Source organism: Loxodonta africana, chromosome 7 (assembly GCF_030014295.1).
Source record: "Loxodonta africana isolate mLoxAfr1 chromosome 7, mLoxAfr1.hap2, whole genome shotgun sequence".
NCBI lineage: Eukaryota > Metazoa > Chordata > Mammalia > Proboscidea > Elephantidae > Loxodonta > Loxodonta africana.
This window is the reverse complement of record NC_087348.1, coordinates 96,626,330-96,648,788: the sequence shown is the minus strand read 5'-3', so window position 1 is coordinate 96,648,788 and position 22,459 is coordinate 96,626,330. Positions and strand designations below refer to the sequence as shown.

Below are 22,459 nucleotides of genomic sequence, written 5' to 3'. Positions count from 1 at the left end.
ATGTAACCACCACCGCAATAAAGACACAGACTATTTCCACCACTCCAAAAAGTTCCCTTAGGCCCCTTTGTAGTCAGTCCCCTCCCATCATTCCCAGCCTTTGTCAACCACTCATCTGTCCTTTGTCCCTATAGTTTCAGGTATTGCTTTTCAGAAGTGTAGTACAGAAGTGATTTATTTTACTGGATTCAAAATCAGGTGTTACCTTAAGATAACATTCAATTTTCTAAGGAATTAAAGTGGTAATGAAATATTTTTTAAGGTATAATACAGAAGTCAAGATATTAGAGCAAGAAAATGAAACATTTTAGGGTTATCCGTGTGTTATGCCAGCAGCCCTGGTGGTGCAGTGGTTAAAGCAATTGGCTGCTAACCAAAAGGTCGGCGGTTCAAACCCACCAGCTGTTCTTCAGGAGAAAGAAGTGGCAGTTTGCTTCTGTAAAGATTTACAACCTTGGAAATCCTATGAGGCAGTTCTACTTTGTCATCTGGGGTTACTATGATTCAGAATTGACTCGACGGCAGTGCGCTTGGTTTAGTTTGGTCTGGTCTGGTGTGGTCTGGTGTGGGGTGGGGTGGGGTGGGGTGGGGTGGGGTGGGGTGGGGTGGGGTGGGGTGGGGTGGGGTGGGGTGGGGTGTGTTATACCCGACCTCCTTGAAGGACAGCAGCTGAAAGCTGCAACATGAATGCATTGGTTTATATTCTTTTCATGCAAGTTTTTTTGTCTTTTTTTTTTTCATTGTGCTTTAAGTGAAAGTTTACAAATCAAGTCAGTCTCTCATATAAAAATTCATATATACCTTGCTATATACTCCTAGTTGCTCTCCCCCAATGAGGCAGCACATTCCTTCTCTCCAACTTATATTTCCTTGGCCACTCAACCAGCTTCTGTCCCCCTCTGCCTTCTCATCTCCCCTCCAGACAGGAGCTGCCCACATAGCCTCATGTGTCTATTTGATCCGAGAACCTCACTCCTCACCAGTATCATTTTCTATCCTATAGTCTAGTCCAATCCCTGTCTGAAAAATTGGCTTTGGGAATGGTTCCTGTCTTGGGCTAACAGAAGGTCTGGGAACCATGCCCTCCAGGGTCCTTCTAGTCTCAGTCAGACCATTAAGTCTGGTCTTTTTGTGAGAATTTGAGGTCTGCATCCCACTGCTCTCCTGATCCCTCAGGGATTCTCTGTTGTGTTCCCTGTCAGGGCAGTCATCGGTTGTAGCCGGGCACCATCTAGTTCTTCTGGTCTCAGGCTGATGTAGTCTCTGATTTATGTGGCCCTTTTTGTCTCTTGGGCTCATAATTACCTTGTGTCCTTGGTGTTCTTCATTCTCCTTTGCTCCAGGTGGGTTGAGACCAATTGATGCATCTTAGATGGCTGCTTGCTAGTGTTTAAGACCCCAGAGGCCACTCTCCAAAGTGGGATGCAGAATGTTTTCTTAATAGATTTTATTATGCCAATTGACTAGATGTCCCCTGAAACCATGGTCCCTAAACCCCCGCCCCTGTTATCCTGGCCTTCTAAGTGTTCGGTTTAGTCAGGAAACTTCTTTACTTTTGGTTTAGTCCAGTTCTGCTGACCTCTCCTGTATTGTGTGTTGTCATTCCCTTCACCTACATTAGTTCTTGTCTACTATCTAATTAGTGAATAATACCCCTCTCCCTCCCTCTTTCCCCCATCTCGTAACCGTCAAAGAATATTTTCTTCTCTGTTTAAACTATTTCTTGAGTTTTTATAATAGTGGTCTCATACAGTATTTGCCCTTTTGCAGCTGACTAATTTCACTCAGTATAATGCCTTCCAGATTCCTCCATGTTATGAAATGTTTCACGGATTTATCACTGTTCTTTATCTATAGGTAGTATTCCATCGTGTGAATATTCCTTAATTTATTTATCCATTTATCTGTTGATGGGCACCTTGGTTGCTTTTTGCTATTGTAAACAGTGCTGCAGTGAACATGGGTGTGCGTATGTCTGTTCATGTAAAGGCTCTTATTTCTCTAGGATATATCCCAAGGAGTGGGATTGCTGGATCCTATGGTAGTTCTATTTCTAGCTTTTTAAGGAAGTGCCAAATCGATTGCCAAAGTGGTTGTGCCATTTTACATTCCCATCAGCAGTGTATAAGTGTTCCAGTCTCTCCACAACCTCTCCAATATGTATTATTTTGTGTTTTTTTGATTAATGCCAGCCTTGTTGGAGTGAGATGGAATCTCATTGTAGTTTTGATTTGCCATGCACCATTTTTTTTATGTAAACATTTTCAAATATTGACTCAGTTGTCATTCTTGTCAAGTTTAGTAGCTGTAATTTTTTTGCCATTGTTTTATGTTTGTATTTCTGTTGTTTCCAATTATTTGCTATTATAAATAGCACTACCCTGAACATCTTTGTGTTTTCTGCTCCGTCATCTTCTTTTGAATTATTTTGGGGAGGGTGTATTCCCCAGAGCAGAATTCCTACATCACAAGATGTAAACAGTTTAAAGCTCTTTTTGCTCATGCTAGGCTCCTCAGAAGGATAGTACTGAATTCTAGGGCCACCAGCCAGGTATCCAGTTTCCCCCTAGTCCTGCCCACTTGGGGCTTTGTGTTTCATCTTGGGTCTGCCAGTTTAATTGGTGAGTGGGAGTGAGGGTGAGATCACAAGCAACCCTGAGACCCAGAGAGGCTAAAAGGTCTTCATTCCTGGTGAGAACCATCTGCTACACCCCACTCCCATTCATTTAGTCAATTCTTTTTCAAGAGCTTAGCTCAAACGTCTCTTCAGGGAAGTGCCTCTTACCCTCTTTCAATGCCAAGATCCCAGTTATATCATTTTATAGCTCCTCTGCTGTGGTTGCCACAATTGAAACTGAATAATTGTGTAATCGACTGTTTGGTGTCTGTATCTGCCATTCGATGATAAGCTCCGTGGGGGCAGAAGCAATTCTTTCTCGCTCAGTGCCATAGCCGCAGTTTCTTACACCAGACTCTGGCATGTGGTAGCATGTATTCAATTAAACAAGGAGAGAAGGTGGGGAGGGTGTCAGGGCTAAAACCTAATAAATGCTGCAAGGCCATGGCGTGGAGGGACCTAAAAAGAGTAGAGGCTCCAGGCTCTTATGGAGAACAAAGATTGAAAGTCTAGAGGTAATGAGGTAATGTGAGAGTGAAAAATGGCCGTTGGAACCTAAGGGGAGGGAAAAGCAGAAAAGAGAAAATAGAGAGGTGGTTGCTGAAATAGTCAGCATGGGATACACACCTGGCTTTGGACCTTCATGTGTTCCTTCATACTGTGTGACTTTAAACCAGAAGTTTACTGGCTCTGTACTTCAGTTTCCTCACCTAGAGATGTAGACAGTAGGCTATTGTGGGGATGAAATTATTCTTAGGTATCTAGTTCACAGTAAAAGGCACTAGTAAGTGAATTTGTCTTCCCCTTATCCCTGGCAAACCATGTGTGTTGAATTTGAGGGCCAAGCAGTTCCTGAGCTTGGAAATGTTGCCTAGAAAAAGAATGGACCTGCATTTATTAATATATTCATTTTTTTTTATAACAGCAGCAGCTGCAGAGAAAACACGCAGTCCCAGGGCTTTGAGGCCCTTTCCCTGTAGGTGGTTTCACAGCTCTGAGAGACAGCACATGTCATGGTTTGTCAGGAAGTAGCCCCAACTGTGACTCTGGGGTGCTCATTCCACAGCTTGGAAAAGGGATCGATTTTACAGATTTTAACATACTTTGAAAAGATTTCTCCCCAAGTCCTTGTTTTTATTTCAGACTAATTACTGTGAAATAGCATAATTTAATTGTGCTTAGGTGCAGAGAGAAAGAGCGAACAGCCTCCCTAATGGCCTTTCTTTCACTGTTATAAATACCTTGTACTGGTACAGTCAGGCTGTGGCTGGGACTGCCAGGCCTGAGACAGAGGCGGAAAGAGGAGAGTTCAGCTGCCTCCTGCTTTTTACTACAGGGAGAAGAGAGGGAGGGGGAAGGGGAGATGGGAGGTGTGAGAGAAAGATGGAAGATGCTTCGTCCTATCAGTAAAACAGCAAAAACCACAACAGCTAAACAGATTTATCCTTACAGTCTAGTAACAAAAGCCCAGGCTTTGTGCACAATAAGACCTGGATTCCAGCCCTGACTCTGACAAGCCTTTTCATCTCTCTGAATCTTGGTTTCCTAGTTGGTAAAACATCAATTAATCTGTTAAGTGGTGTTTTGGGCGTTAAGTGAGAGAATATTTGCAGAGAGTGCAGTCCCGGGGCTGGCCCACAGTGGGTGCTGAGTAGGTGTACTGCTGGACCATCTAGAGAGTACAAACTCACTTTTATGTTAAACCCTCCCTGATTCAGCAGCCAGGGCCATCCCAGATACAGGGATTTCAGGTGATCTGAGATTAAGTAGAAGGAGCTTCCCCAAACTCAGGTTTAAAAGAGTGGGGAGCATTTACTGAGCATGTCTGTGGATTGTGTCCCAGGTGGTGGGAACAGACAAAGCCAAATAAGCTAACATCACTACGTGTGCGACATCTGTAGTCTTGTGGAAAGCCAGATGCGTCAGGAGCTGATGGCAGTACTAGACACATGATTAAAGTATGTTACTGGAGTTTGAACCTGATCTCTATGGGAACCCTAAGGAAAGAGTAATTCATTCTAACCAGGAAGATTAGATAAAATTTCTCCAAGGCATTGAGCCTTGTAAGTCAAGTAAGGTATTGAAAGAGAAGATAGGAATGGCTTTCTAGAAGATGAACAGCCTAAACAAAGTCATGGGATGGTAGATAGAAATGTTGACTGTTGTTGGCACCTGTATCTAAAGAATGTGCATTAAAATACCCATTTTTGCATTTTACCTGTCTGTGTGCCTCTGTCTCTATTTTGCTGAAGAGTCTTTTTTTTTTAAACATTATTTTTTTTTTTTATTTTATTGTGCTTTAAGTGAAAGTTTACAAATCAAGTCAGCCTCTCATACAAAAATTTATATATGCCTTGCTCTATACTCCTAGGAAACCCTGGTGGTGTAGTGGTTAAGTGCTACGGCTGCTAACCAAAGGGCCAGCAGTTCGAATCCTCCAGGCACTCCTTGGAAACTCTATGGGGCAGTTCTACTCTGTCCTGTAGGGTCGCTATGAGTCGGAATTGACTCCGCAGCACTGGGTTTGGTTTGGTTTGGTATATACTCCTAATTGCTGTCCCGCTAATGAGACAACACACTCCTTCCCTCCACTCTCTCTTTTCGTGTCCATTCCGCCAGCTTCTAACCCCCTCTACCCTCTCATCTCCCCTCCAGGTAGGAGATGCCAACATAGTCTCAAGTGTCTACTCGATCCAAGAAGCTCATTCTTCACCAGCATCTTTTTCTATCCCATTGTCCAGTCCAAACCCTGTCTGAAGAGTTGGCTTTGGGAATGGTTCCTATCTTGGGCTAACAGAAGGTCTGGGGCCCATGACCACCAGGGTCCTTCCAGTCTCAGTCAGACCATTAAGTCTGGTTTTTTTATGAGAATTCAGGGTCTGCATCCCACTGCTCTCCTGCTCCCTCAGGGTTCTCTGTTGTGTTGCCTGTCAGGGCAGTCATCGATTATTGGCTGAAGACTCTTGAATGTAGAATTGCAGAAACCACAATGACTACAAACTTCTGCCTTGGCTACAAGAGGACACTGGCTGCCTTTCCCCTTAGAAGAGAGACTCCATTAGGCAAATGCATAATAAATACCTTGCCTTTGTGGAGGCCCTTCAAGTCCATTGTCTCACTTGATCCTCTCCAGCAGGCTGTATACTATGTACAATTATTAACTGCATTTCCTCATCCTGCAAGGCCTAGATGTGGAAACTGAGGCCCACTGCCATTAAATAACTGAGGCTGGAATCCCTGTTAAGTAGTAGTGTTGGGCCTAGAAACCAGGTTTTCTGACTCCAGATCCTATGTTCTTTGTATAAACCATGCTGCCTCTAAGAGCTCTTCCAATGCCTTCCGTTACTACTGCGCCCATACCTGAGGCTCAGAGCAAGCAAGAGGGGTTTTGTTACCGTGTTTGGAGCCTTTCTCTGCCCCTGCTCCCAGCTCTCCAAGGCTTAACCTCATGTAACAGATGACACCTCACATGTGCCAAAGGCTTACAGCGTGCCAGGCAGGCATTGCTCTGAGTGTTGTCCATATCTTCTCATGTAGTCTTCTCAACAATATTTCTCATCCAGTTAATATTTGTCGAGTACCAATCATGTGCTGGAGTACCTGGGTGGTGCAAGTAGTTAATGTGCTCAGCTGCTATACAAAAGATTGGCAGTTTGAGTCCACCCAGAGGCACCTCAGGAGAAAGGCCTGGCTGTCTGTTTCTGAAAAATCATTCACTGAAAACCCTATGGAGCACAGTTCTATTCTAACACATGTGAAGTCTCCATGAGTCAGAATCTACTCAATGGCAGCTGGTTTTAACCATGTGCTAGACATCACTTTTTTTTTTTTTTTTTAAAAAAAAAAAAAGACATCACTCTATTTTTATTTCCATTTTATAGTTGAAAAACTTAGGCTCAAAGAGGTTAAGTAATTTGTTCAAGGCCCCACCACTAGTGAGTGAGAGAGCCAGGACAGGAGTGGTTCCCAGCCATCCTGGCCCAGAGTCTGCCCCCTTCTCACTCACTGTGCTCTACTCCTCTCATAGCTGGAATGCAGCTGGAGTGGTACTCCCCCAATCTGAACCACCAAGAGGATTCTCAGAGCTCCTTGCTAAAGAACAAAACTAACACACTTCCTTAAGGAAGAAAAATTAATGTCCACCTTCCCTGTGCCATGCACTGCACCAGGATTGCATTGTACCTACAACATTGAACAGGGCTGTGGTTTCCACCAGACTCAAAGTGCTTCAGGACTGAAGAGGAAAGGAGACCCAGGTGATGTTGGTACACCTTGAGACATATCGATTATTGGGCACCAGCACCTCATGTTATCTAATTCTGCCGTTCTCCAGACTGCAGGCTTCATCCAGCATGAGTAGATTGTCACCTGTATAACATGTCATTTTGGAGAAAGCCCTTTCTGCTAATGTATGCCAGGCAGCTAGATTTATGTCCTTGAGCCTAGAGGTAGGTTTTGTTCACGGCCTCCAGCCAGTATCATTAATTGTACTGTGTCCTCCATTTCACCTCATTGTCCCAAATTTTACCACTCAGACCATCTGTAGAATTCTGTAGCAAGACATAGTCCTCGGGCTTCTGTGTGTGAGCATGTCCATGATTCTACCCAACCATTCGTGCCAAAGGGTATTGGAGAAGAGATGGGGGTGGGGGTGGGGGGTGGGAAGCAAAGCTTCAGATGAAAATTTTGGGGATAAGTAACATTTTTCTTTACCTGAAAACTGAGAACGCGTCTTTTGAAACTTGTCTGTCTCCTAACTATTCCATAGTGAATTAAGTCTATTATATAGTACTGTACATAATCCTAATTGTATAGTTCTAAGGCTGGGTTGGCAGTGTGACATATAAATCTTTGCCTCAGTCTGCATATTCAACTTTGGATGTTTATTCATTCACTAACTATTAAGCAATATAATAATGCCTTATTTTTTAGTACACTTTGTAATTTACAGAGAACGTTTATTAAATTTAATCCTTACAAGAACCTGGGAGTTGATCTTATATGTCTATTTCTGTGGATGAAAAAAACTGGGTGGTTTTATGACTTATCTGATGATGCAGTTTGTAAGGGCCAGAGCTGGGAGCCTGGCTGTCTTTCTACAGGTTACCTCCCCTGACTACTAAGTTGGCTGGAGAAACAAAGGTGGAAAATAGAATGAGCTAGGGGCAAGGAGCACATGTGTGTATACCATCAGGGTCGTGTACATGGGAGTGGTACAGAAATAATTGTAAGGACCCAAGGGCAAGGGTGGCAGAGGTCATTTTTGACTGGGGGTGATGGTTGAAATACTCACAAAAGAGATGACGTTTGAAATAGGCCTTGTAGGATGGGTGAAATTTTTCAAAAAGTAGGCAAAATGGTGGCTATTCTAGGCAGAGGGCATTGCATTAGCAAAAATCTGGAGGCTGGATGGGCAGGTCTATTCAAGGGACAGTAGAAATCACAGTCTGAGACTCCTGAGCAGGAAGAAGTAATGCAGAATGCAAAATACTGGATTCAACAAGCATTTAAGGTGCTCTTTTAAAATCTTTTCTGTTGCGAGGAGATACCGGCTCAAGTTTCTATTCTCAGGGAAATATTGCCAAGAAAATCTGAGTAGTAAAGCAGGTCCCTATAACAGCGAGACTGACACTTTTTCCCCCATTATTGTCATTTTCACAGTTTTACACCTAATCAGGAAGGCAGTGTGGTAGTGGTTATGGGCAGCTTCATGTCAGTCTTGGATTTGAATCAGGTCTGAATTTAGACTCTACCTCTTAGTAAATGTGTAATCTTGAGCAAGTTGTTGAACATCTTTGAGCCTCATTTTTTTTCACCTTGCATAGGGGAATAATACTACGTACCTCATGGGGCTTTGTAGGGATTAAATGATACTATGTTTATAAAGCACTTAGCACGGTGCTTGGCACAATATTCAGTTAATAACAATGGCTATTGTTGTCATCATCATTTTCATTATCACGATGATCATCACGGTGCTTGGAACTCTGCCTGCCATAAACCTATTTAATTGAAAGGCTAAACCAAACCAGAGGTCAGTGTACATAAAGCCAAAACCAAAAACCAAGCATACTGTGTCATAGAGTCAATTCCAACTTACAGTGACCACATAGGACAGGGTAGAGCTGCCCCATGAAGTTTCCAAGGCTATAAATCTTTATGGAAGCAGACTGCCACATCTCTCTCCCACAGAGCAGCTGGTAGGCTCTAACTGCTGACTTTCTGGTTAGCAGCTGAGTGCTTAACCACTGTGCCACCAGGGCCCACAGTGTATATAAAAAAAAAAAATTTTTTTTTTATATAAAAGAAGGAAAAAAAGGAAACACACACTTGAGTGCCCACTCTGTGCACAGACAAGGGCAGGGAGGCAAGAAAACCCAGTGTGATTCCAAAGAGCTGGGAAAGGCCCATGAGGTGAGAGCCTAGGAAGCTGTAAGGAGTAAAGGAGGGACATCAAACGCTCTGTTCTGTGAGCTTTTAAAGTGCTCTTTCAAACTGCTTCTCATTATAAAGAAATATTATCCCAAGTTACAAATCTGGGTGGCAGCCTCCACGTTAAGCTGTCTGCCCTCATTCCTCTCACTGAAATGAACGTTCCAGAGGGAAAGGGCCTATCCTAATAATGTATACACACATTAAAACTCCATTTAGATGTACAGTGGGGACCACCTCCTAATTGGCTTTGATCATGGAAAAAAATCAGTCACATGGTTGGTGTGCCAAAAGAAATCAGGAAACAGAAGGGTTGCTCTATAGAGCCTTGTACGCCTTCTAGTAGCTGTGGAAATGGAACACAGCAACAGGCGTCTTCTCTCTAGCTTTAAGCACTAATTAAGCCCATCTTGTCCTTCCGCACTGTCGGGTTGTTGGTACAGGTGAAGGAGGGATGATGCCTTATCCAGGAGAGGCTGGTCCTTTGGTAAGTCAGGACATCTTTAGCTAGAAATGCTTTTGCGAGCCTCGTGAATAGGGTTGACACTTGGAAACAAGTGCCCCAAAGAAAGGAGCCTATGCAGAGCTTTACGCCAATGTTTCTGCTCCTCTGGGGAAATGACAGCACTCTGTTGGGTGTTGTTCAGCTCACTCTGGCAGCACAGTTTGAATAGCTGGTGATCCCCTGAGTGTCTTTGATCCCTGGATCATTAGTGAGGTCTTAGATATGAAGGGGGGGTGTGCGCTTTTATTAGGTTTATCCACTTTTTTTTTTTTATATGGGAGTCACTCCTTGGATGTTTCATCTGTTGGCAGTGGTTTGATCAGAAACTGCACTTTTATTCTGATCAGCACTAAATGGAAGTCTGTGCTTCCTTGACAACAGTGTAAGAAGAGGTTGAGATTTGGAGTCACGCAGACCTGGTTTGGGATCTTGGTGCTGCCATGATGAATGGTTCAATTATAGACAACTTTGGAGCCTTAGTTTTCTAGAGATACAAAATTAGATTATTAATACTATGGTGACTAAGCTATAAAACGGGGTTGCTAATAGTATTAATAGTATATACCTTAAAAAATCATGAGTTTAAATGACAAAGTGCACGTGAATCTTCCACGTCATGCACAGGGTAAAATTTTAATAAGTGGGAGCTGTTAGTGTTTTAATAATAATTCTCATTACATCTGTCTCCTTCTTTTTCTCCATTTCTTTATTCCTCTGGGCTAGGTGCTGGGGGATAGAAATGAAGGGAATGGGGGCCTACAGGGAGAGTCCCATGATGGCCCAATACAGCCTGTTGCATGGGTTCATATCCCTTACTTTAGTCCCAAGGAGAGAATGCCTTAGTCTGTGAGTGCACTGCCTGAGGAGGAGCAAGCTATGAGGATGCCTTTCCTGCTCTGACAGGTTTTCCTGCTGTGACTTAATAACCAGGTCATTTAGTGGAAAGAGCTCTGAAGTAGGAGTCTGAAGACTGGGGCTCAGGCCCTGGCTCTGCCACAAAGGCATTAACCAGCATCCTTATCTGTGCAGTGAGTGGGCTGGCAGACCCCGTGACCTGTAAGTTCAGTAACAGCAACATCCCCCCCACCAAACCAGAGCAAAAACTCAGGTTTCTCAACTCTCCCAATTCCTGAAGTCCCCTTACAACACTCTTTCTCAGTGAAAACAGTGATACACAATACAGCTGATGATGGTGATGGCAACGACAACAAGAACACTGACTACGAGGGCTACCATCTGTTTGTGTACTGGGTAAATACCAAGCGCCATACTAAACTCTTAAAATACATTTTTCCTTTACTCTTCACAGCAACATTTGGGGCTAGGTATTATTGTCGCCATTTTATAGACGAGGACATGGAGGCTCAATAAAGTTAAATTATGTGAACAGAGGAGCATAACTGTAAATATCAGAACCAGGGGAGGAATTCAGGTCTACCTGGCTGCAAAGGCTGTCTTGTAACCACCACACTTCACTGTCTCCCATTTTGTTGACTAGCACAAAATTGGGAGTAGGGCAGGGAGACTTTAGATAACTGGGCTGAGGTCAGTCCAGGGGTTGGTGGAGGTGGCCAAACCCTAAATGAATTCAATATAGAAGACGTCTTTGTAGAGCCTGCGAGGTGAAAAGTGTCCAGAAAAAACAGCTTTCTTATTCTGTTGGTGCAATGATAGCAGTTTAGCCGGTACAAATTAGACTCTGGCCTGGTTCCTTACAACTTACCTTGTCACCAGTTTTTGGTGCCCTCCAGTTGAGTTAATATTTCTCCACCATATTGACCGTGGTCATACCTGTTTCCAGTATGCATGGCTGACTGCTCAGTCCTCTGTTTCGTGCCGGACTCCACCTTGATTTACAAAAATATTGAGCGGCTGCCGGTGAATCCTTGGTGAAAGCCTCCCTTCTTCACAACATTGCATGTTGCAGAAAAATGATGAAGCATGCCAGAGTCCATTCTCCAGAAAACACCTAATTTGGGAGTGAGAGACAGTAACCCTGATTGTTGCCGTCAAGTTTATCCAGAGACAGGAGGAAAGGCAATATATTTACTTGGTTTAAAATTAGCCTCACGTATTCACCAGTGGAATCCTGTCAAGCTGCTTTATAATGATTCTGTTTTTAAATGCCGCTTTATCTATTGGGCAGATATCTCTAGTTCCTGTGCCCAAAGTCTGTCAGCTGATGGGAGCAGGAGAGGGCCCTCGGCACAAAGAAATTTACAGTTGGTGTGGAGGGAGCATCGTGAGGGGTATATAAAAAGAGAAGAGGGTGATATGGCAGAGCTGCCTCAAACAAATCTTTCAGTGGGTGCCGGAATTAGGAAAAATCAGCTTAACAAAGTGACAGTGACAATGACAACTGCCATTTATTGAGGTCTTATTATGTGCCACACACAGTTCTAAGCATATCACATGCCTTCTCTCTTTAATCCTTTGAGATAGGTAAGATTACCTGTATTTTACAGATGAGGAAACTGAGGCTCAGAGAGGCTACATAGTTTGCCCAGAGTCATGGACTAACAAATGGCTGAGCTGTGAGTGTCTCGGATAGACAGACGCTGCCGTCGGCCAGGTCTCCCACTTGACTTGCATCTACGTGGTTTTGATTGTGGGGGTGGAGGGCAGTCAGGACGTGGAAGGAGGGGGGCCCCAGGCTTTGTCCCTGAGAACAGGCCCTTTAACAAACTACCTCAAAAGTACAAACCTGGCTACGCTATCAGCAGAGGCTTTACTTTCAATTTGTTTAACTTATTTTCAGGCATTGTAATTCAGCAGTGTAAAATACAAGGAACAGGTTCCAGACTTTGGAACCAGTCAGATGTGGGTTCAAATTTGACTTTATCACTTCCTATTTGTGTGTCTCGGGCCAGTCATGAAGCCTCTCTTAGCCTGTTTCTTCATCCATAAAAAGGAATAATACTTTTCTCAGGGTGGATGTAAGGATTGAATGCAATAATGTTTATAATTTCCCTTGCCTGGTATCTGACACATGTCCTAGGCTCAAGGTTTGGATTTCCCTCCTCTGCTGTTATCACCCTTCTCCCCCACCTATTGCTCCTGAGATTAAGTCGTAAGAATTCCTTTTTAATGTAAGATATAATTTAAGTAAGCTTGGAAACTAGAGAAAAAAATATGCCCTTAATTCTGCCACTATAATTCAAAGCCTGCTGTCATTTGTATATAGTCCTTTCCAGATTTTTTTATACCTGGTTTTACAGCAGTACAGTCAGGAAAAACATGGGACTTCATGCCCCGGTTTTTTTTTTTTTTTTTTTTAACATTATTAAACATTTTCCCTCATAGCTGATTGCCATAGTTATTTTTTTTAATAATTTTTATTGAGCTTTAAGTGAACGTTTACAAATCAAGTCAGTCTGTCACATACAAGCTTATATACACCTTACTCCATACTCCCACTTAAAAAAAAAAAAAAAAAAAAAACTCTCCCCCTAATGAGTCAGCCCTTCCAGTCTCTCCTTTCGTGACAATTTTGCCAGTTTCTAACCCTCTCTATTCCCATCTCCCCTCCAGACAGGAGATGCCAACACAGTCTCAAGTGTCCACCTGATAGAAGTAGCTCACTCTTCATCAGCCATAGTTATTTTTTATAATGATTAACTGGTATTCCATTTGGTACCTGTATCATAATTTAGCTAAGTCTTCTCCTGTTTTTCGACATCTAGGATCTGGGTTGCTTCTAATTTTTTGTTATTACACTGCAGTGTACATGTTTGTGTACATACAGCTTCATGGTTTGTAACTTGTGAATGTTGCGGATTTGTAGCAAAGCTAGGAGTAAACCGCCGGGAATGAAACAGTTGTGTTTTGGTTTTTGTTTTCCGTTTTCCCCACTAAAGGACCATAAGTCAAAGAACTTCAGTGACTTAGATTTTATAGAAACAATACTACTGTATTTTTTTAAAAGGCAAAAAAAAAAAAAACCCAACCCAAAAAACACCGAAAACTGAACACTAATATAAAACAGAAAAGTGGATAGCCTGTGGCTGGGTTGGCTTCCATTGTCTTTTGAAACCAAAAATGCCACTTGAATCAACAGTTCCTTGTGCTAATAACCTCCTCTGGCCACTACCTAGAGCTGCTAATTTACAGATGCAGTGGGTTCCTGCTTTCAGTTTTTGGAAGGGAAGCATGCATTGTGACAGCGGAAACTCTCCCCTACTTACGCTGGAGACTCTCCTCTACTTACATTGGAGACTCTGGCAAAATGACTTTGCTAATTGTCTCCTGCTGGCCAGTTTTGGGGGAAGCCTTCAATGTCTGAACATCTATTGAGCATTTTTCTTAAAAATGTCAAGATGGAGCTTGCACTTTCTGAGCCATCTCTCCTATCTTGCTGGGCAGGAAAAGGCGACAGGAAAATGTCAGCCCTGGGATCTGATTGACCAGAGCCGGGGAGTCAGAGCTCCCCCATCCTTGCTGCTGGCTTTTAGAAATCATTAACATTTCAATGTGGCTGATCCTGTGATCCCTCTACCTTTCCACAGCCTTTTTCTGAACTCTTTAGCATCTTTTCACCTTTTGATTGAATTACAAACTATTCTAAGGGGAAAACCAGTATGAAGTTGTCTCTCTAGGTCACTCTAGTGTGTTTGGGAAGGTTTTACACAAATAGTTATAAATACACACCACAGGGTGTAATTGAGATGATCCTGTGATATACTTTGGTTTTTTGGTGATGGGTGGCTACCATTAATTCCTCAGGAAATGGGCAATATAATGGTTATAATTTCTGTTGTTTCAGTGGTGTTGTCCATCCTTTGAGCAGACTGGAAAGGACAGTGTGTGTTTGTTTCTTAGCCTTTTATGAATCTATGGGGCACCTCTTTTAAGAATGGCTCATGTTTTCAAGTCATTTGGATAACATGTGTTTATGGGCCAGGGAATGTTTGTTATCACTTTCAGGACCCCCTAAACGTTTATTTCAGTCTTTTTTGCTGGTGCCTTTATGTTGTCCATATTTTAACTTTAAAGTAAAATTTGTAAAAGGAAGTTTGGTTTGAACACAGGCTCCTGTGTTTGAAACTTGCCTCAAACTTACAATAGCTCTGTGGTTTTGGGTAATTGACTTTACCTCTCTGTGTCTCAGTTTCTCCAACTGTAAAAAAACTTCCAGTTAGAGCTATATCACTATAAGAAAAAAAATTTTTTTTTAGCTCAATTTATATTCCAACTCCATTGCATACATTCCCCAATAATGTTTTTTCAAGCAACCTTTCTGTGAGAATTAAACTGGATAATCTATATAAAGCACTTGGCATGCAGTATGCACTCAGATGATACCAGCTTTTCTGTTGCTGGTGTTTCTGTTATATTAATTACGAAAGGTAAGGAAGAATGGTTGCTTGAATTTACATGGTCCATGGACAGTCTCTGGCTGAGCATGTGTTGTGTCCTTTGGAAAGAGAAGAGCAGAGCAGACTATGTCTCTCCCTTCTCTCTTCCCCTTCCCCTAGCCCAGAACGGTAAAATTAACCAGCATCCAAACAATACAGTAAAAGAATTGACTTATAGTTAGAGCCTGGATCACAGATCAAAAGTGCCTTTTATTTTGGTGTTAAGGCAGCGTTACTGGTCAAACTTCACACCTCGGGATCTCTGCCCCATCCTCACTCCTGTCTCTTCAATTTTACCTTCCAGCTAGCCATTTCTCAGTCCAGCCTTGGTGACCCTGTGCTCACTTCCCTACCCACCCACCTCCAAAGTTATTTCTGGGTAAACGAGCCTCCTAGAAGAGTCAGTCGAAGTTCAAGTTGGATATAAGACCTTGCTTTCCTAGTTAGTTTGCAGGAATGCATCTTCCGTAGGACACCAGAGATGATGGGCCAACCTTGCAGTTGTGGGTCTCTTTTTGGGACAGGGCAGGAGGAGGGAGCAAAGCAGAGAGGAAGGGGTGCCAACATCGACCTCTAAGCTTTTGGTCAAAGACATCCTTCCCTCACCACCAGCTATGGACTCTCCTGCCCTAATTAACTTCCCCTGAAACATCAGATCTGCTGACTGTTCACCCTTAGCACTTCTTTCCCTTGCTTTTTTTTTTTTTTTAAGCAAGAACTTGTATTTGCATCTTGTTAAAAATAAGAGAAAGCTTTGACAATGAAACTGTTTCTCTTCACAAAGCTGTGAGAGTTCTCTTCATTCTGAGATTAGTTAATTCTCATGACCTTTTAACAAGACAGCACATTTGCACACTTAGATGAGATAATTGATTCTAAAGGGGAAAGAAGCACTACTCGTTTAACTGCGTGTATCTGAGGTGTCCGTAGTTTAAACAATTTCTTCATTACCATTGGAGTTGCCAATATGTAGATTAAAACAGTAAGAAGGTAAGCAGAAATGTGAGCTAATTCAGCCATGGAAATAGCAGAGGATTCACTCTTTCCAGGCAAGTTAACTGTTTTATTATCGTTGTCAACTACACAGAGACAGTCGAGAGCAGCATAAAACACCTTATGTACATGTACCCTGTACTTAAAAAGCTGCTCAGTAAATCTCAGCTACTCATTATCATCGGTCGGTCATGATTACAGTTTTTACCTCCATGTGGGAAACATGAGTTCAATTCCTGGCCAGTGCACTTTATGTGCAGCCGTCACCCATCTGTCCATGGAAGCTTGTGTGTTAGGATGCTGAACAGGTTACAGTGGAACTTCCAGACTAAGTTGGTCTGGGAAGAAAGGCCTGCTGATCTACTTCTGAAAATCAGCCAGTGAAAACCCTATGGATCACAAAGGTCCAATTCACAACTGATCATGGGGGATGGCACAGGATTGGGCAGCGTTTCGTTCCATTGTGCACAGGGTCTCCATGAGTCAGAGGCTGAATAGATGGCAACAACAATAACCCAGTATCATCGTTATCAATGGTACAAAAATAACAGTTATAAAATGATAGCAATCACACATATGTATAATTTACAAAGCACTTTGCCATGTATTATCTCATTTGATGCAACAATCCTTTGAAATATTTCTATCCGCATTTCTCAGATGAGGATGCTGGAGTTCAGAGAGGTTACCTAACTTGCCTATGGCTTCACAGCTAGTAAGTGGCAGAGTTAGGATTTAAAAGCAGTTTTCTTATCTCTGGTCCAGCACTCTTTCACCTGTACCATAGTAACCAAAGAGGAACCAAAGGCTCAGATTTCATTTCTGTTACCAGAATATGCTGTCCTGGTTAAATCAAACTTGTTTATTTCCCTCGGTGGATTCTGTTTGTGCTAGAAGTCAGAAAGATGTGCTGTGCTCCAGGCTTCTCTATCCTGGTTTTTCTGTCTTGAAGGTAATAGCACAGCCCCTCAAAACCACCTTCAAAAACTCCTATTCTGTGGACTGAGGCCAGTTAAAATGGCTTCCTGTCTGCCTCACAGGATCATATGTTGTTGCCTAAAAAGAGATTTAAAAGCCTTGGAGACAGTTTGATGTGTAAAAGGGAATGTATTTATAATGCCCAGCATGCTAGATAAAGCTAGTGAGAGGCAGCATGGTCTCTTCTAGATTGTGTATAAGAGTGGATGAAGCCTGGGCCTTAAAGACAGAAAAGCTAATGGCGTGTGATTTCAGGACTTGGATAGTCTTAGATTCAAGCCTAGACTCTGCCATTTGTTAGCCATTTAACTTTGCACAAATTAATCTCATTGTGTCTCAGTTTCTCCGTCTGTAAAATTAATGTCTACCTTTTGGAATTGCTGTGAGAGTTAAATGAAATACTGCATTTAATACTCTTAGCACAGCATCTGGCACATGGTAAGCATTTGGTAACTAATAGTTTTATAATTTTAATTAACCTTTGGAGCCTTAATGTGCACATCTGTAAATTGGGTCTGGTAGGGTTGCCATGAGGATTAGACATGTTAAACAACATTGTTGTTAGGTGCCACCGAGTCGGTTCTGACTCATAGTGACCATATGTTCAACAGAACAAAATACTGCCTAGTCCTATGCCATCCTCACAATTGTTGTTATGCTTGAGCCCATTGTTGGAGCCGCTGTGTCAGTACATCTCTTTGAGGGTCTTCCTCTTTTTTGCTAACCCTCCACTTTACCAAAAACAATGTCCCTCTCCAAGGGCTGGTCCCTCCCAATAACCAGCTCAAAGTACATAAGCCGAAGTCTCACCATCCTCTCTGGTCTAAGGAGCATTCTGGCTTACTTCTTCCAAGACAGATTTGTTTTGTTCTACGCCAACACCATGATTCAAAGGCATCAATTCTTCTTCAGTCTTCCTTATTCATTGTCTGGCTTTCACATGCGTATGAGGCAATTGAAAATACCATGGCTTGTGTCAGGCACACCTTAGTCCTTAAAGTGACATCTTTGCTTTTGAATACTTTAAAGAGGTCTTTTGCAGCAGATCTGCCCAATGCAATACGTCCTTTGATTTCTCGACCTCTATTTCCATAGGCCTTAGTTGTGGACCCAAGTAAAATGAAATCCTTGACAGCCTCGTTATGATTAGACATAATGTATACAAATTACCCAGCACACTGCCTGGCACACAGTAGGTCCTCAGTAAGTATAATTACTATGGCTCTTCAGTTCTCTATAGATCCTGTGTTTCTCTGGTCCTTCTAGCTGGTTAGTCATACCCTCCTCTGGCCCTTCTATTCCTTCTGAATAGACTTTATTACTTGTTTGTCTCTCCCACCTGACTGTAAGCTCATCACAGCAGGAACTGTCTGATTCATTTCTGATTCTCCAGAGTCTGCCATAGGTTCTGGCATAGAGTGGACTTTCAGAAAATATTCACTAGTTGAGCAAAGAAGTGAATGCTATACACAGGAGATTGTAGGAGCTCAGGGGCTTGAGTGTTTAACTCTGTATGTGAGGAATCAGGGTAGGCATCAGAGAAAAGGTGAGCCTGGACCATTGACAAGGCCTAAGTCTTGAATCCTAACATGGGATTTAAGCAGACATTTTGTACTTGATCACAAGCTTCTATGGGAACAGACTACCTAACCTTCTCAAGCCTTGTGTATCCCAAGAGGTTATATCCATTTTTTGGTGTCTAATGGTCTCTTCTAGATTGTTGTATTAGAGTATAGGGTCACTATGAATCAAAATCAACACGAGGATAATGGAATTTTTTGTTTGTTTGTTTATCTTGGAAAAAATATTTCTAAAACAAATATACGCACTGGTACAAAATCAAAAGTAAGTCTCCCTCCTATCCCTGATCCGTAGCATATCTTCCTTCATAGGACACACCCACTGTTACCAGTGTCTTTCCTTCCCTTCCAGAAATATTCTATACATATATAGGCATTTTTTAACCTAAAAGTAGTATATCAAATACACTGTTGTGCACTTTACAGTTTTCCTTCCGGAAAAGTAGATAAAGAGCTGCCTCACTTTTTTTTTTATGGTTGCATACTGTTTTATTGTGTGGATATAACTTATTTAGCCCCTTATTGATAGACTAGTTCCCAGTATTTTGCTATTAAAAACAATGCTGCCATGAATAACATAGTATGTAACTCATTTAGTACATGTGTGAGTATATCTGGATAAGAAACTTCTTGAAATAGAATCTCTAAGTCCCATGGTAAAGAATGTGTGCGTTATAAATGTGATAGCTTTTGTCAAATTGCCCTCCACAGGGCTCATAGGAGTTCCAGCCCACACCAGCAATGTCTGAGAGTGCTTGTTTTCCACTCCCTGCCAGTACAGGACATTTTCAACCTTTTTAATCTTTGTCAAACCATATGTGAAAAATGGTATTTCAGAGTTTTAACTTACATGTCTCTTATTATGAGTGATGTCCAGAGTTTCCTCATATGAATAGGAGCCATTTGTATTTCTTATTCTGTAGATCATTCATTTCCTATACCTGTTTTTCTACTGTGTTGTTGGTTGGACCTTGCTTATTATTTGTAGAAGGTATTTTTATAGTAAGGAAATTAACCGTTTGTGATACAAATTGCAATTTTTCTCCCTGGATTGTTACTTGTCTTTTGAAGCAAAAGGCCAAGACCTTCTGAAGCTCCACTACCCCACTCCCTCCCAGCTCCACCAGGCTGTGGGCCCCTTGAGGCCAAGGTCCATGCCTTGATCATCTCTGGGCCCCCAGTGGGTAGTTATTGAACTGAACTGAATTGAATTGAATTCCTGTATTTCCCACCCCACTTGCTCTCCCCTTATGGCTTGGGAGTTCCATTTCCACCTCCAGCAGAAAAAGATGACTTTTTTCATTGCTCACCACAGCCATGCACCTGTTTGGCCTAAACTGGCACCTGCAGCCGATGGAGGGGCAGATGTATGAGATCACGGAGGACACAGCCAGCAGTTGGCCTGTGCCAACGGACGTCTCCCTGTATCCCTCAGGGGGCACTGGGTTAGAGATCCCAGACAGGAAAGGCAAAGGAGCCACAGAAGGTAGGGTTGCTGTGTTGTCCGTGTTGTGAGTCTTCTGTGTCTGCCTTTGAACTGAGGAGACCTCCATTATGCGTGTCATATGCCTGACTCACAGCTCCATGCTCTGGCCCTTCCTCCATCCCTCTCCACTCCATGCCGGCTGCCAGTCCACGTATGTCTTCACTGCAATTTCTTGTCACTGTGAGCTCATAGAGCAGCTTGGGCAGACTCATGGTGCTCAGCGGCATCCCATCTCATGCCTCAAGGGAAGCATTCTGGGCTTTCACACTGCTGGGGTGGCCATCTTTGATTGTGAGGGAACAGGCAAGCCCTGTTGGGGAAACCTTACGGGATAAACGGGCATCTCCGGGAGTCGGGTGTGGTGAGGTGGGTAGACAGTGTGTTATAACTGAAAGATCCTTGGAACCTTATGGTTTAATGGAAACACCAGTTCAAGTGTTCTGGCATTTACCAACCACATGACCTCAAGCAAATCACTTAATTTTTCTGAGCCCTGGTTTTCTCATTTGTAAGAATAGCAGTAATCTTTAGTATTTGTACAGTGTGTTTGTTTTAAAACTTTTTGTTAAAAGCATTTCATATTTAATCCTCACAGAGGTCCTGTGAGGTAAGTATAATTCTTTCTCCCTATTTTAGATGCAAATACTAAGAGTTACATTAATTAAGTGACTTGGCCGCAGTCATACAGCCAGGAAATGATAGAAATGGGATAAAATCCGGGTCTCTGTGACACCAGGGACTCTTGTCTTCTCCATAAGCCAGCCTACCTGCTTCACCCCATGGTTAGAAGACCCTGAAGAAGATGTGGATGTGAAATTCCATTGTACAGTGAGACAGAGATGTTTCTCTATCAATGATGTTGGTAGTGGCATTTGAACTTTGACGTTCTTAAATGGGACATCCATAGACCTATGTCCTGAATTTCTTAGGAGTCTTTACAACATGCTGTAGTCAAAAATTCTTTCACTACCAGCCAAGAGTGGCAAAGACTCACAAAAATGGGTATCAGCAAAAATGTCTGAGCTAACAGAGAAGTCTGGTCATCATTTTGGGCAATGTGGTCCTCTCTTCTCCTACAAACTGCTATGACCTGCTTTATCTTTCTGGTGTCACCTCAGTCAGCAGTGTGGCTATTGCTGCCTCCAGCCTTCGATGCTTACATCTTCTTTCCTCTCATCCCAATTAACTCTGGGGTCATGGCTTCTGAGCCTCCCTGTCCTTTCAAGGATTTGCCTTCTAAGTGTCAGATTGGTTAACAGGGTGGCGTGTGCTTGGTCAGAGTATCTATTCACTACCTCTGAAATGATGGCCCTCAAGGCCAAAGTCAACTTTTGACCTATGGTCATTTTTAAGGGAAGTGAGGACTGGGGCGTTTTCACAGACCCAAATCAGAATCTCTGCCTACAGTTTTGAGGGGCAAAGCCAGTCCTCACCTTTAAAAAAATTTTAAGGCTTAAAATATTGAATAATTTATACTTTCTTTGCCCATTAGTAGGATATAGAGGGATATATCATGCATGGGGCTGTGAAAAGAGCTATGGAATAAGAGTCAGAAAGCCCTAGTTCAAGTCTAGCTGCTGCCACTGACCCATGGTATAACCTTCAGCAAATCTCTTAAACAGACCTTCTGGCTTTATTTTCCTCCTTTTTAAAAGGAGGTTGAGCTAGATATTCTCTAAGATACATTCTAATTCACAAATTCTACGTATGTGATTAGTAATGTAATCATGATATGACTAACTAGATGGCTCTTCAGAATTTTTTTCAAGTTGGCCTTGTCCATGGTCCTGCCTGTTGGCTTGTGATGCCCATGTTAGTTTATAGTATCAGATAGTGTAGGTAGAGATTGTCTTTAGATCAGCATCCACAAAAGTAGACTTAAGATTTTTTGAACCTTCAAGGAATTGGTAAAAGATCTTATTTAGCAAAATGTATTTTCTCCCTTCCATGATCTCTACCAAACATTCTTTAAACAGGAGTTGGATCTATCAGACATCCCCCACGCTAATGAAATTAGAGTTTGTGGGTTGTTTAGGTTTTGTTTTGTTTTTCCCAAGGAGCAGGAGGTACAGATAAGAGGCAAAATAAAATTGCACCAGATTATTGGTTTACCTTAATTGGAGTATTTTTGCTTAAAGGGATTATCTGTCATTACTAATGCAAATGGAAATCCTGTTTACAAATTCCTTAAATGCAGTGCAGTGCTGGAAAGTGGTCAGCATCAAAAACAATTACATCAGTCTGGAAAAACAGAGGACAAAGCTTCCTACAGTTAATGTGAGACCACATGGTTCTTAATTTCTTTTACCCTGGTCAGACCAGTGTCTACGGAATTTATGTTTTTAATTGTGATGTTAAAAATCTAGTTCCTTAGACATAACCCTGGTATAAGAGCATATTTCCTGTCTCTTCCAAGAGTATCAGAGGAGAGCTGATTCCAGAATTAAGATTAAAGTTCTTGTTGCCACAGTTATGGAGGAAGCAGTATGGTATGATAGAAAGAGAATAAATAGG

The 22,459-nt window shown here is 42.3% G+C and overlaps 1 protein-coding gene across 1 annotated transcript in view; it reads left to right on the top strand.

Annotated features, from left to right (window-relative positions):
- The window catches only part of TENM4 (teneurin transmembrane protein 4), a 259,651-nt gene that overhangs the window by 23,407 nt on the left and 213,785 nt on the right, over positions 1 to 22,459 (top strand). Inside the window, exon 4 of the mRNA XM_064288757.1 lies at positions 19,775 to 19,945. Within this exon, the coding sequence (XP_064144827.1) occupies positions 19,775 to 19,945 (171 nt within the window). The remainder of the gene's footprint in view (positions 1 to 19,774; positions 19,946 to 22,459) is intronic.